At 37.8% G+C, this 15,637-nt stretch overlaps 1 protein-coding gene across 4 annotated transcripts in view; it reads right to left on the reverse strand.

Annotated features, from left to right (window-relative positions):
* Positions 1-1,368: 1,368 nt before the first annotated feature.
* pip5k1cb (phosphatidylinositol-4-phosphate 5-kinase, type I, gamma b) overlaps positions 1,369-15,637 on the reverse strand; it is a 67,363-nt gene continuing 53,094 nt past the window's right edge. For 2 of the 4 annotated variants that reach the window (XM_022678842.2, XM_022678843.2), the window contains exons 16-19: positions 13,600-13,945; positions 11,174-11,248; positions 8,739-8,828; positions 1,369-5,485 (exon numbers count right to left, since the gene is read on the reverse strand). In XM_022678842.2, coding sequence (XP_022534563.1) covers positions 5,483-5,485; positions 8,739-8,828; positions 11,174-11,248; positions 13,600-13,945 — 514 coding nt within the window. In that variant the 3' untranslated portion in view covers positions 1,369-5,482. Of the gene's footprint in view, positions 5,486-8,738; positions 8,829-11,173; positions 11,249-12,392; positions 12,454-13,599; positions 13,946-15,637 lie in introns of those variants that run through there. The other 2 variants (XM_022678845.2, XM_022678844.2) reach the window with 2 other exon arrangements.

Genomic DNA, 15,637 nt, shown 5'->3' on the forward strand with positions numbered 1-15,637 from the left:
CAAGTCCAAGAGCAGAGGAAGGAGATGAGGGAGGCTCAAAAATAGCTAATCTTACACGCTGGACAAACGACAAGATGTCTAATAGTAAGTTCCTGTTTTTTTCTTTGTTGTTTTATTTATGAATGTAATGCATTGAGGCACACATTTATTGAGCACGGGGTCTATGGACTAGAATAATATAATAATAAAAATAATAATAATAATAATAATAATATAATGTCATTAGTAAAGATGTTGATAACTAAAAGGGTGAGCTTGTGGCTTTAGAATATGTGGTATAAATGCGTATAAAGCTTTGTCTGTTGATTGCTGCTTTTGGGCAAACTCTGGTCGTAGTATAACTGTGTGAAGTTAGCTAATATATTTGTATATGTAGGCTGGTTTATAACCGCTTTGAAGTGAGTAGTGTGTGTGTGTGAGTTTGTATCAGGAGTGCTGCAGTAGAAATTAAACTGTATTAATTAGCACAATAATGGGAAATCATTAATTATAGAGCGAGCACCTTGCAACACCAGCTAAAGAAAATCTTTATCGTTTATCACTTTCGAGATTTTAATCATTTTCCATTTTTTTCGGAACTGGGAAAATATGCTTTTAGCTAGAGTATAACAGTGAACTGGAGATCACTACAGGAAACACTACAGCTCAGCTCACTACTGTCACTAATTCACTTTACACTTTTTATTTCTAAACTCCTCCATCCAGCCTGGAAATTCATTATTTTTATATTTTATTATGTTATTTAATGATTGTTTAATGGTTACTTTTAGTTTGCTGTTAGTCTTAATTGATCTTACCTCGGTATCTCTGCTTAGGTGATGTAAGACTCTACACTTCAGCAGTGCTGCTTGCTGCTGGGGAAGCATGATCTAAGCAGTAAAAGCGCGTGCCCTGCATAAAAACGCATTTCGTGCGTAGACGAGCGTGCAATGCATAAAAGCTCATTTTCATGCGTAAAAACGCATTCGGTGTGTAAAAACGGGTGCCGTGCGTAAAAACGGGTGCCGTGCGTAAAAACGCTGTCTGTGCGTAAAAACGCTGTCTGTGCGTAAAAGCGCGTGCCGTGCGTAAAAGCGCATTCCGTGCGTAAAAACGCATTTCGTGCGTAAAAACGCGTGCCGTGCCTAAAAATGGGTGCCGTGCGTAAAAGCGCATTCCGTGCGTAAAAACGCATTCTGTGCGTAAAAGCGCGTGCCGTGCGTAAAAGTGCTTTATTCTATGAGCTAAAACTCAAGCTGTGCATAAAAGTACAAACTCCTGCACACAGAATCGTTGATAGGAATGAGACATTCCCTGTGAACTCTGTTGGTTTAAAAGAGAAGGAGGTCACAGTGGTTTATTTACAAAAAGTCCAAAAGAATAACAAAATAATTTCAATGATTGTACTTTTATTTGATCTTTATTTTTACACCATTACCATCTACTCATCTGTACAAACACACAGGCCATCAGTTTATCTGTTTAAAGAGATGGACACAGATGGTTACAGATAAATATTTCAGCAATGTTTGTTGGTACTGAACACATGCAATGTCTTTCAGGAAAAAAGACGACTGTAAAGAAACTCTAAAATTAAAGTAACAAAATACACATTCCCACACACTCTCAGACACACAGCAGAACACACACTCGCACATACATTCATACATACTCATATATATACATACTCTTTGATTACTCTTGGATTTTTTCCCATTGTATACACAGACAGTACAGCTTTACACCAGACGTTTGAACAGCTAAAGCACCTGACGAACTTTGGAATAGAGGACAGGAATGATATTTACTAGGCCCCCCCTGTTCTGCCCTAATAGGTTTGCTTTCACATGCAGTCAAAAATAAAAACCTTATCATTTTAGACATATACTACACTATACTTTTTCTTTTTAGAAGATATGTACATTTATAGCTACAACACAAACGACTCCTTAATAATATTTGGGAGAAATAATGAAATGATGCAACATGATCACACAGGGAAATGAAATGCACTCATCATCCATTAATAGATGCACCCATAAGGAAGTGTTGAATTGCCAGGAACACAGGAGCTAGCAGGGATAGATCTGGAGATCTAGAATGTCTTTACTGTAAGCTCATGAGATGGGAGCAGTATGTGGATTAGCATTATCCTGCTGGAACAGTGCACTCAGAAACGGTAGTGCCACTGGTTGCAGGACCTCGTTAACGTAAAATTAGGCTGTTAAAGAGCCTGTAATGAAGATCACCAACATGCATTGTTTGGTCATCTCCACAGAAGACCAAAGCAGGACTCATGACTAAAGATGACCCACTGATTCCTTCTGGGTGCATCTATTGTTCTGATGATGAGTAGCGTGTATCATTTCATTGGATTTATCCTAATAAGGCAATCACATACTGTAATATGATGCTATGGGTTTTCACTGCTACACCAAATTTAACACCCAAAAGGAACTGATTCGCATATATCTGCATTGAGTAACTGGTAATCGCCATTACAAGGTCGAACGGCACAGTAGAACAAGACATTCGGTTCATCCAACATGAACACAGAAAAAAAATATATAAAAGACTCTTTAAAAAACTATAAAGCTGACAGATTTCCATCAAATAATGCTCATAAAAGAGAAGCAATAAATAAGAAATTGTACATATTTTCAATCGAATGAAAGAAAACTTTAAAAATAGAAGTGGAAATGTATTTTTGTTTGTTTTTTTAACAAAATAATAAAACAAAAAAAACTTTTTTTACACAAGTAGACTGAAATACAATGTAATACATTTAATTAATAACTCTTTGACCAACCAACTCATTCAGAATCAAGACTCATATACACACAAATATACACACACACACAGCATGGATATTTGAATGGCAATAAAACCATGGATATCTAAAGGATGACCTTTTATCTCTGTAAGAAGAATATGGAAATATGGATGCCACACTAGGAATGAATTTTTATATAGCTTTATCTTTAGCTTGAACTTAGTGCCATTCCCATAAGAACAACACACACATTTATATGATACAGTAGATTGTAGTTAATTTACAGTATGACTGACTGAAATCTACAGTGTAATAAAAATCCTCTATGTTTTATATGTATTTAAACAACTGATACAATGCAGAAAATGTATAGACTTATAGATCTCCTCAACTTATTATATTAAATAACTTTTATAAAGAAAATAAATACATAAAGCTAAAATCAGCACACACACTCTTTATATTACAGTTGTCGTGGTTGGTTGGATTATTGTTCGCATCGTTTTGCAACACAGTATTTGCACCAGTGCCCTTTGATTGATTTGTTATTTGATATGTTTATAAAAATGAAGAATCGAACCCTGAAAGGTCAATGTAACGATTTCCCCCCAGCCACGGCTGTGAGTTGGTAACGGTGGCCGAGTCACACCCGCTGATATGTTGTATAATACGTGAAGTAGTACGGAATCGGTAGACTCTTACAGCACAATGATGACATGGAGAAATTAAATCAACCCATCCGTAGGTTTAGTATCATCATCACTGTCAGAAAAAAATCTCAGATTTTTGGTTATTTTACAGTAGGAGGAATAAAGGTTATTAAATATTAATGTAATGAGAGATTATGCTGCCTTCAAATCATGTCAGAAATACTGTAATGAAGAAAGATAAAGCAACAACATGAACAGCCCCAACACAGTACACAAATGTATTAATAGGATTATCTCTAAATTTCTACATTTTGATGCATAAACTCAGTAACTTTTGATGCTAAATTGATGCTGAAAACCTTGATTTTTAAGTTTTCAAGCTGAACAATTTTAAAGATCACCTTTAAAAGCCTCAGGTTGAAGGCAAATCAAGGTTTGCTCAGCGCTGGCTTGTGACGTGTGGATCGAGTTGAGAGCAGAGTTATGTTAGTATGAGGTGAAGGAGTATTTTGCTGATCCTAAAACTATGGGAACCTGATTAATTAACCTGATTAACCTGACAAATTTTGACAGTAAAAGACATTGGAGTTTGCAGGGTTCTTGTGCCATTTTAAAAGCCAAATTTAATGCTTTTTAAGACATTTTAAAGACCTCAATAAATATAATTTAAGACCCAAAAATGTAGTCATTATTATTTAGTTCTCTCCCTGGTAATGTTGGCTAACTTTCCACTAATGTTAGTATGTTAGCTAACTTGCCGCTAACGTTAGCTCTCCGCTAACCTTAGTTCTATCCCTGATAAAATTAGCTAGCTCGTTTAAGCTAGCTAAAGTTAGTATGTTAGCTAGCTCGCCGCTAAAGTTAGCTAACTCTCCGTTATTCTTAGCTGTCTTCCCGAATTAGATGTTTACGATGTGCCACTGTGTTTTCCCACTGGCATTAAACGCACCATCTGTAAATGTAATACCTACAGCAAATTTACAGTAAATTTAAGACAATTTCAGACCTTAATTACCTAGTTTTAAATTTGAAACATTTCAAGACTTTATAAGGAGCCGCAGAAATCTTGATTTGATTCATTTTATTTTAAAAGGGACAGTTCACTTAAACTGTGACATATTTAGCGAATGCTTAATAAAGCCTCGAGATAAATTTAAAAGCTGATAGCTACATTAGAGCTATTTAGTAACTGTGTGATTTACAATCTGAATATTCAATTATTGGTCATTTGTTGAGGCCTTTTTAGCTGTAACTCCTTTTTTTAACAAATTACTTTCTTTACCTGTGAGAAACACAACTCTTAACTCTGTGTTTTATTGCAGTAATGCCAAAGCAACTTGCTCTCTCTCTCTGTTATTTCTTTTTTCAGGGCATTCATGTTGTTGATCTCCAAAGAGTCTTGAGTAGGAACTTCCCAGGAGGACCTGAACACCATTACGGTGAGTAATTCTGAACCATGTTCCCACACTGTAAATGGCAGCATATGTTTCCAAACCTTTGTTAGAGAAAATGAAAAATGTTAAAGAGATTTTGATCTGATAGTGAAGCGCTACTTCCTCATCTTCATTAGTAAAGAAACAGATTAACACAGTGCAACAATTCCAGGGGAAAACGGAATGCAGCAAAAACGCAGCACATAAAAGATCCCGTAAAGACGATCGTTCTAACAGTTTGGAACGTCCTCATTGTGACGACGGAGGAAATGGTCACTTATAGGTGATGGAATGATTGAAGAGCATCCTGGATCGTCCACAGCATGCATTTCTCAGAGTCACGCATGCACGTTATGGAAGTCCTTTGCTTTGCAAGAAATGTCACCTGTTTGCTCTGATTCAGACAAGTACAGAACTACTGACGGACTGGGAGGGGGAGTTTAGGGAGAGATCTGGCAGGTTTTTCTTTTTCAGCATTTTTTCAGGTCTGGAAAAGTCCATAGTCTCTTTTTTTTTTCCCCATGATGCTCAGCGGAGCAGGGTCCCTGCTGCGGGGGCTCACGGACCGGCGTGGTGGCTTCAGTCAGACAGACAGAGCGGCTCAGGCCTTAACAGCACACCTTAACTCCTCTCACACTGCATAGAGTTTACTGAAAAGAGAGAGAGAGAGAGAGAGAGAGAGAGAGAGAGGGGTTAATAAACAATGTCAAAGGCTATTAACAATAGTTTTAAGGCCAAGAATCTGTACTACAATCATAAAAACTACCATAAACCTACAACACACAAATACCGTTACCGTCCAGTCAGAATATTATGTCCACCTTCGTGTTTCTACACCCATTATCCACCTTACCAGCTTCATTTTTCATATAGGAGCACTTTCTACAGTAGTTCTATGATTACAGACTGTATTCCTGTATCTGTTTCTCTGTATACTTTATTATTATCCTCCTTTCACCCTGTTCTACAATGGCCAGGACCTTAAAGGAGATACCACCACAGAGCAGCTATTATTATGTATGTGTCGTTCTCAGCACTGGCATGGGATGCGTGGATCAAGTCAAGAGCAAAGTTGTACTAGTGTGAGGCATGGAAGTCTTTTTACTGATCTGAAAATCTATGGGAAACTGATTAAAGGGAAAACTGATTAAGGTTTGCTATATTTCATTCCTGCTGCTTTGCACAGTATCTATACTGGCATGGTGGTGGTGTATGAAGTATGAAGAGTAGATCAAACACAGAAGTGCTGCTGGAGTTTTTAAACACTGTCTGCAGTGCTGCAGTGTCTGTTCCACTCATGCGGAAAATGGGTAACCCACGACCCAAAAAATAACAGCTGCTCTGTGTGGGTTCCTTGTAGAGCTTAGATCGGGCCCAAAAAAATCCAGCCTGACCCGACCTGAGCCCGTGCACTTTCTGCTCGAACCCGACCCGATCCATAAACTGTCATTTTGAGCCTATGACATTTTTTTTTAGTAAGTAGAGTGTTAAAACTGAGCTTTTTAATAATTTCGGTCTGTTTAAATGAGGGAAATCTGTTTAGAATTATATTAATTAACATTGCAATGCTGAAGAAGCATAGACCTATTATTTAAGAAAAATAATTTTTTAAGAACAGCTGCACACAGCGCTGCTTACCTTTGCTTGAGCCCCAGAGCTGCGTGATTATAACATTTTAACTAGTGCAACTTTAATAAAAAAAAACTGTTTGATTTGTTACTTAGCTATATTGTGATTATCACGTTACAGCTTTATATAAAATATAAATAGCATTAAAAAAAACAGATGCCTACGCCACATATTATTTTCTTGAGCCTGACCCGACGATGGGAAATCTTCAGGCAGAGAATCTAAGCTATAGTTTCTGGCCATTGTAGAACAAGTTGAAATGAGGATGATAATATTGTATGCAGAGCAACAGAAACAGAACCACAGTCTGTAATAATACATTAAAACTACAAAAGGCTCCTATATGATCTTTGGAGCTGAAAAATAAAAACAAGGAGGTGTTCATAATAATATGATTGCACTTTGTATATATATATATATATATATATATACACACACACACACACACACACACACACACGAGTGTGCAGAGAGGTGAAATTTGGTGTAACAGTGCGCCTCTATCTTGAAAGCGTGAATATAAGCGTGCTGTGCCTCGTGTCCACGTGACGAGTCCATGCTGCCATGCCGCCCCCTGTGGTGAACAGGGTGACCTCTACTACTGGTCACCCTGTCGTCCACCGGCTACTGCCCGTGGCTCCTGCTAATGAAACAGAGTCTGCCAGGGAGCAGGCACTGAGCCAGCCCCCACAGAGAGCAATCAGAGCTGTTAGCTTCTCTTTAGCCTTCATGGATACAGTCTGTACTTAATCACAGGGGGGGGGGGGGGGGGTGAATGGGTACCTGTACAATCACCTGAATGAAACCCTTTTGTCATTTAATACATTTATAATCCAATATTGTATTTCCTTATTGAAATAATGCTACACTGACATGCACTGTCTAAATTGCCCTTCTTTGAAGGTACTGCTGCAGATAGGTGAATAAGTCATGGGATAGCAGTAGGTAAACTGACTATGCTTGGGCTTGGGAACACCCACACCTGTATTAGTTGTGAGATACTATCTTGTGAGTGGGGTAGTAAGAAACACTACCTGGTAAGTGTGCTCATTGCAAGACGTTAGGACTATTTTTTTTAAAATAATTAGGTTAAAGAATATTCTCCTGCAACAAAATAAATATTATTAGTAATTATAAAAATGTTTTTTATAAATATAAGCTTTTTATATATACCCCAGAACAAAAAAAAAAAAAATAACAAAAAATGCTTGTCTATTTCGTAACCTAAAAAGACCCTGATTTTGTTAAAAACAATAAACCTAAGCAGAGAAATCACATCCACATTCAATGCAGGAGGTCCTGCAGGTCCATGCAGCTTTCTTTAATTTTTATGGGACGTGACAAAAGTCATGGGACACAATACTACATATGTCCCATGACTTCTGGCAGGTCAGTGTCTGAGACAGTGACACAGCTACACTTGGAAACAAATAAGATGTAATTTGTTATTTATTTTATTGAGATTTACTTTGTAATTTGAATTACTAGAATAGAAATTTTGTTAGCACTAATAAAAAAGATGATAAAGTCATAGTTAAAGCCATGCTTGCCAAGGGGCTTCTGAGACACTATAAGATTTAACATGAGCCAAAAACAGAAGTGGTTGTTCCAAGTATCTTTCTTTGTGTTGTTATGGTGTCCCAGGTGGTTGCTAGGATGTTGCTAGGTAGTTTCTATGAAGTATGAATTATTTAGCTGACGAAAAGTAATGTTTATTTATAACAAATATAATTGTAATAAAACAATGTTATAAATCTGTGGAATGCTTGAGTTTGGAAATTTGGGACCACTTGCTCTACAGACCACATTCAGAGGCAAAGCATGAATCTGCAAACCTGGGGTTGGCAATTAAGTTTGGCCCTGGGACAGATATTTTCCAAGGCATTACGTCCATTTTCCAAAACATCTGTTTTGAAAAAATGAAGTGTAATGGGATGGAGTTCTACAGACTAATAGCTCTCCAGCCCAGAGGGTTGTTGAACCCAATTGCAGAACAGTTGATCACAAACTAAATTAATAAATAATGTTATTATATTTAAATGGTACAGCCAAGGGACATTACCAACTCAATTGATTGTGTGATTGAACAAACAAAATCAATGAGTGATTGTTTGAATGAATAAATGAATGAATGAATGCACATATAAAAAAAAGAAAACAGAAAGCCAGAGTAGGGAGTGTCCTTCACTTGGGATCTATAGTGGTGGCATCTAGTGGGGGTTTTGAAAGGGTGGCATGGCTAAAGCTGGGCTTGATTCTGAACTCCACACTTACTGTCTCACTCTCCTCATCAGAGGCTGTCTGAGACGCAGAGCTGTAGTGCAGCGGGGAATACACCCAGCTCCGCTCCTCTGGAGGCCGCTGCTACACCACCAGAACAACAGCAGGAGGCGCCAGACAAGCGCACACAGATAGACGACAGAGAGGCCATGCAGCAGAGAGAGAGGTGAGAGAGGGGGAATGATGGAGAGAGAGAGAAGGACAGAGGGATCAAGAGCATGAGGTGATTTGAATCAATGATTTGGAAAATCAGGAATACTATTAAAGTGACTGGAGCATATTGCATGATGGGTATTCAGTGTCCCATTAAATATCTGTTGCTTCACAGATTGTGTTGATCATCCTCTAGTAACTCATTAGTGCCCAGAGGACGCTGCTCACAGGACTATTATCAGTCCAGCAGTGACACTGAGATATTTAAGAACTGCAGCAGCACTAGGCAAGCATTGACCGCCAGGCAGGTAACTAGCCAACATAAACATTACCATTATACGGACATACGGATACGGTAAGATTTTGTGGGAAAACACTGCACTGATTTTAGACTTGATAATAAAACACAGTGGATCAACACCAGCAGATGACATGTCTCTCCAAACCATCACTGATCATCAGTAAATCCACTGTGTTTTATTATCAAGTCTAAAGTCAGTGCAGTTTTGTTTTCCCACAAAATCTTAGATTTCATTTTCCAGCAGGCTGGCTACTAGTTAGCAACTAGTGGGAGAGCCCCCTTGTTGGGGGTTCTGATAACAGGTAGTTGTAATTTAAGGGGGAGCTCACACAGTTTTTTATTGAATTTAATCATAACCAGTGATTGTTTGGGGGCTCCTGGCCAGTCGGGGCCCTAGGCAATTGATTGGTTTGCTTGCCTTGTTGCAATAGGCCTGACAGCACTGCTGTGTTTTATCCACTCACATCAGCACAACCCTCACTACTACCACACAACCACCATTTCAGTGTCACTGCAGTGCTGAGAATTACACATCACCCACATAATAGCTGCTCTGTGATGGTCTATCCAGTGGGGTCCAGACTAGGGCGAATGAACAGGGCAAATGTTGATAATTGGGGTAGAAATGGTTAGGTGGTCAAAAAGTTATGCTTGATCGGTGTCTTCCATTGAAATGGTCTCATCATTATCTGGGGAACACCATGCACATATATTAGGAATGTTGGGTTCTATAGACTATATGTATTTTGGTAAGTGTCAAGGTTCCAAAATACCAGTTAGTCCAGTCATTTTTATACAATACTGAACCTTTCTCATCACCATAAAGATACCAGAAAAGTAAGCATTGTAAGAACTATGAAAGGGCTACACTAAAAGCAGCAGACAAACATCTAGTTCAACTTTTAGATCTACCTTCTATTTCATCTTCAGCTTCAACATAGACAGCTACAGCTACAGGGATGGGACTGTCTACACTGGCTACATCTACACTTAACACATTTATATTAAAGCCCCAGGGAACCTCAGTCTGTGACTTTTTTTATTATATACCTCTAAATGTTGCTCTTGTGAAACGCAACATCCATGCAGGTCTTTTAAAATTACTGTCTTTCCAATGCCAATATAAATTTGGTGGTCTAAACTACTTTCCCCTCCAAACATAACCAAGCTAACAAGTTAAACAAGCTAGTGACCTAAATCAAGCCTAAAGACTTTTAAAATGGAGCAAAAATGCATGATTGAAACATAATAGTAACAAAATGCTGAACACAAATAAACTCAAAAGTAACACAAACTAGAGAATAAATGCAAACTAGAAATCAAAAGGAATCTAAACTTTAGTGATCTAAAGCAAATTAAAGATCAAAAGAAACGCTGAAACAATAATACACTAAAAGTAACACAAACTAGAGATCAAAAGGAAATTAATCTTTAGTGATCTACAGCAAATTAAAGATCAAAAGAAAATGCTGAACTATAATACACTAAACAGGAATACAAACTAGAGATCAAAGGGAACTAAACTTTACTGATCTAAAGCAAATTAAATACCAAAGAATATTCTAAATAAAAATGCACTAAAAAGGAACACAAACTAAATATTAAAAGAAAATGCTGAACAATAATACACTAAAAAGTAATACAAATTAAACATATACAAATATAAAAAAGAATTAAAGATCAAAAGGAAACTGGTAAAGCACATTAAAACCAGAGTTATGCTACTGTGTATGTAGTTCTATGTATACAGTATACAGTAAGTCTATGGCAAAGGGCTTTCTGTCAAGACTGCTTTTCAGAATATTAGACCACGCCCACACACATTTATGTGCAATATTTTTTATCATTTATAATTTTAAGCTTGTTTTCTTACTCAAAATTCTCTAGCTGTACAGGATAACACTTTAACATTTAATATAAACGTTAAAAATAAATCCACTGTTATTCCCTGGGACCTTTCACTCTGTACACTTACAAAGTTGTCGTTGCTCTGGATTGGTTTGCGTCGATGAGAAACAGGGGAATACACCCAGTATCTCCCTTCTGCATACTGTCTCACACACACACACACACACACACACACACACACAGAGCAGGGGGGGTTTTAGATGTGAAGGGTGTGGATGGGTTTAGGGTAAAATAAGGTAAATAAAGAGAAAAACAGAGAGAGAGAGAGACATTAATAGATGGTGAAGATGAAAGATGCACACTAAAGCTTTTTAAAGCTTTAAAAGCACATGAAGAAGAGATGAAAACCCAACAGTGAAGATAAAAAATGAAAGCAGAAACAGATGCTTCCCAAATGAATGAAGGAGAAGATGAAAGGGGAAGAGAGAGAGAGATGCTGAAAGAAATACATGATAAACATGTGAAATGAAATGGTCGAGCCTGAATGTGAACACACATGTACATACCACACACCCACACCCACACACACACACCCAAACATCCAGTAAAATCATCCTTTACCTTGTTATTTTGACAGTTATTTTTTAACTCTGCATAGTCAAGTCCCATATCCCATTTCATATCTGAGTCAAGTCTCAAGTCAATACAGAGAAGTCTATACAGTCTTAGGCCTCTATAATCTTTTTTATTTTGTTGATTCAAGTAGCAAATTATGTGAACTCAATAGTCTGGTATATCAACACTATGTGGCCTATATTACACATATACTCATAGCTATCTTACACCCCACCAACACACCCTAGAAGTTTTGTTTTTGCATATTTGCAGAAACCTGTTCATTCTACCGCTGTTTTTTTTTATATTTTAAATTCAATAAAGCAGTTTAGTGTTCTGAAATGCACTGAATATTTGGCAACCAATCAATCTATGTTTTCTCTAACATTAGGATTGTTTTGAGCAGCAGTGGCACACAATCATCAGAGTTGGCTTAAAGCTATAAATTTTTCCATTCCTGTGCATCAAATCAATGTATTGTAGGAAAGTGTGCCCCTGGCATCGGGGCACTGGCAGACTGACAGCGGTGCAGAGAGACAGAGAGAGAGAGAGAGAGAGAGAGAGGGAATGTGACAGATGGACAGACAGAAGGATGCAACTGGATCAGACACTGCAGTGAGTCACTCCGAAAAAAGTTGTGAAGCCAGAGAGTGGTGCTGTGCCACTCTCATACACACACACACACCACCACACACTCTCTTATTTTTTATAGAAAGGAATAATGCATGCTGACACACAGACACACACACGGTTTTACCTTCACAGTTCCACTACATCATCCAGACTGCCTCGCTGTGGAACATTTAACTCAATATTATATCCTCTCTCCATAAAGCCTATTATATAACAATAATGCCCCACAGATTTCCATCTTGTCCCAAATGGAGCCAGTTATCCAGTCAGACATGTTATTTCTGGTGTTTTATAATCTTAAGGTCCAAATGTGTAGTGCATAGTGCAGTTTATGATGGTAATGATCATGACCGGCAGCTTCTGGTTAGAATTGTCCATGCAAATATTGAAATCTACATTCAATGCAGGAGACTCTGCACACACGACCCACAGGTGCACAGTGCAGTGTTTTGTTTTTTTGGCTTTTTTTGGACAAAAGTGGCAAAAGTAATGGAATATTCCAATATGAGTTCTTCATAAAAACCTCAACAGAATTATAAGCCCTATTTTCTCTTTTATGGGGGGGTTCTCTGTGATTTTATTCCAATAAGAAACGACCATTTGTGTGTTTTTCTCAGACGTCCTTTGATAAAATTACAGGCTGAATTATCTATTTCCCTTTTTTCAGTGGTCCTCCGGTAATTTTAGTCCCGTCCAGACGCACATCTCTGAGTTTCGTCTCATTGTGTTTAATAAAATAGCTACTTGTCCACTGCCACGCACCATAATTACACTTTGGGTGCACATTTCCACAGAGATCCACGTGAACACAATAGCGAGTGGAAATGGAGGAGCTACTGAACTCGAGGTCTTGAGATCGAGAAAGCCTTTAAAACTCACTGGTCCTCCTGTTTTTTCAAATGCAGTCTGGATGCAAGAGTTTTATCACTGAGTAGAAGTGTGAAATATTTTTCACAGATGTCCCCCTGAGAAACTAATCCCTTCCAAATAGGGCTGTTTTTTTTTATACTAAGGGGCATGGGTTAAATTGGATTGGCCAATAAATAAAGGATAAAGTTTAAAAAGGTGCTAATCTGTGTACATAAGTTATTATTGGTTGTTAGCAACATTAGCCTCATAGCTTTGGTTCCAAAATAACATAAATAATCAAAATTTAGAAAATAAATATCTCCCAAATATCTCTTGACTGTTCCACTACATTTGGGGTAAAGATGGAAAATCCTTTAGGTCTTTAACCTTGTTCCACAATCAAAAGTTTAACCCCTCCCCCTCTCAGAGTTGCACACTTTCAGGCTTCCAACTTACAAAGTAGATATCGGTGGATGGCACGACCTCCTCCTCCAGGGATCCTTGGCTGAAGGACTGTGACGGCGGCCTCCTCCTCGGCTCTGGCTGTGCCCCGCTGGGTCTGGAGCTGGGGGGTGTGGAGGAGGAGGAGGGGGCTTCTGCTTCAGGGACTGCTGGCCTCGGGACCGCTGTCGCCGCCGCTGCCTGGGAACCTGTTTCCACAGCAACTGCCTCCAGGGGCACAGCTGCTGGTGGCAGGACAGACTGGGGGACATCTGCTGTTTGTGGAGGGCGGGGCATCTCTGGAACAACATCATCCAGGATCTCGGTCTCGCGGATTCCGCTCACGGGCCCCTTTGGCTCACTGAGAAACACAGATTACACAGATACAGAGCAGTTATTGCTTATTATTTTTATTAATATTAAATGGTGTAATAATGTACATCATTATTTTAATTTGTAATAACTTACAGAAGTAGTTACACAGTGAAATACATTTACATTCAATTTTAATATAATCAGGTTTGAGTTGGGCATAAGAGTTTTTGAAATGTTTGATATCAAATAATTACAAAAATATGTAAAAAATATAGAATTTAAATTTTTTTATAACTTTGTCTCAAACTGAAACAAGAAATTACAGACAATTATAACAAAATGCAATTAGTTAAATAAAAATAAAATATATAATACGTTATTATGTTGCTATATAGCATTGTCCAGAACATACTGGAATTCAGTTCAATCAATAATAACCAAAACTTTGTTTTTTTTTTAGGAAAAAAGCACCAAAAGTATATATTTTAAAATGCTTTGTAAAACACACAATACGTACAATACGTTTTAAGCTAAACTGACTTCATGCAACACTAGACTAAATGCCATTTAAATAAAGAATTTTGATAAAATTATGAGTATTTTAAAGCCCCACAATTTTTTTATTATTTACCAGAAAAATTGCTGGTTGCTATGGTATCCCAGGTGGTGTTGCTAAGTGGATACTAGATGAGTGCTGCTTTAGGCATTAAAAATGTTGTTTAATTGTTGTTAGGTGAGTGCAGTTGCTCTGGTGCCCTGAGTGGTTGCACAGGTGTTTCCAAGTCGTTGCTGTTAACAGTGCATATGTGTCACTGTTATATATAAAGGGTGCCAAAGCCCATTTTTTATTTACAAAATTATTTTGTATATTTTTTCATATGTACATTTTATGTTGATATGCTAAAACCTAAAAATTGCAGGATGTGTGTGACCAAAAATAAACAAAAAATAAAAAAATAAAAGAAAAATCTGTGCTAATGATCTGCTATCTTGAAAATGATGCTGTTTGCATGATATTTAAACAGCTTACACACTTCCTCATGTTCTAAATCTAAAGGTTAGCAATAAGACTACTGCTACAATACCTTTAAAGCATCGATTGTTGTTTTTTCCAAGGATCTAGATGTGTATGTTACTTCTAAAAGTAGAACATTTGATATAGTGGAGTTTAAATAAATATTTTCATACAGATGCTCAGTAAAAAGCAGTTTAAACTCGAAACAGAATCACAGTAACACAAAGTATCTCTTAAGTGGCGAGTTAAGAAAATGAAAGTGTTCATTTTCCCTCAGGCCAGTGTGTTAACAGCAGGTGAGACGGCTTTGAGCAGGCAGCACAGGCAGATGGCAGATCAGGCTTTCGGCAGCAGAGTCTGCAGTAAAGCCCTCAGGACCATATGCTTGTGTTTCTGTCCCACCTACTGAAGCACTGAGAGAGTGGATTAGCTAATATTACAATAGGTAATGTTAAAAAAAACACTGATTTAAATGGTGTAACACACAGTGTTAGAAATTCTATTACGAAGTCTATTTAAGATTATTGAGATTCTATGAGGCTTCATAGCTCCACTGTACCATCAAATTTATTTTATCCCCAGTCTAAAAATAAATTTCCCCAGTCTGCTCTAATACATCAGCCAAAAGATGCCTGTACCAGCCAGCATCACAAAAAAAGACTTAAATCACTGTCTACCCACCCAGAGAGAACATAATCAATTGTGCTGTCTCTCGCACTCTGG

Source organism: Astyanax mexicanus, chromosome 4 (genome assembly GCF_023375975.1).
Source record: "Astyanax mexicanus isolate ESR-SI-001 chromosome 4, AstMex3_surface, whole genome shotgun sequence".
In the NCBI taxonomy this organism is placed as follows: domain Eukaryota; kingdom Metazoa; phylum Chordata; class Actinopteri; order Characiformes; family Acestrorhamphidae; genus Astyanax; species Astyanax mexicanus.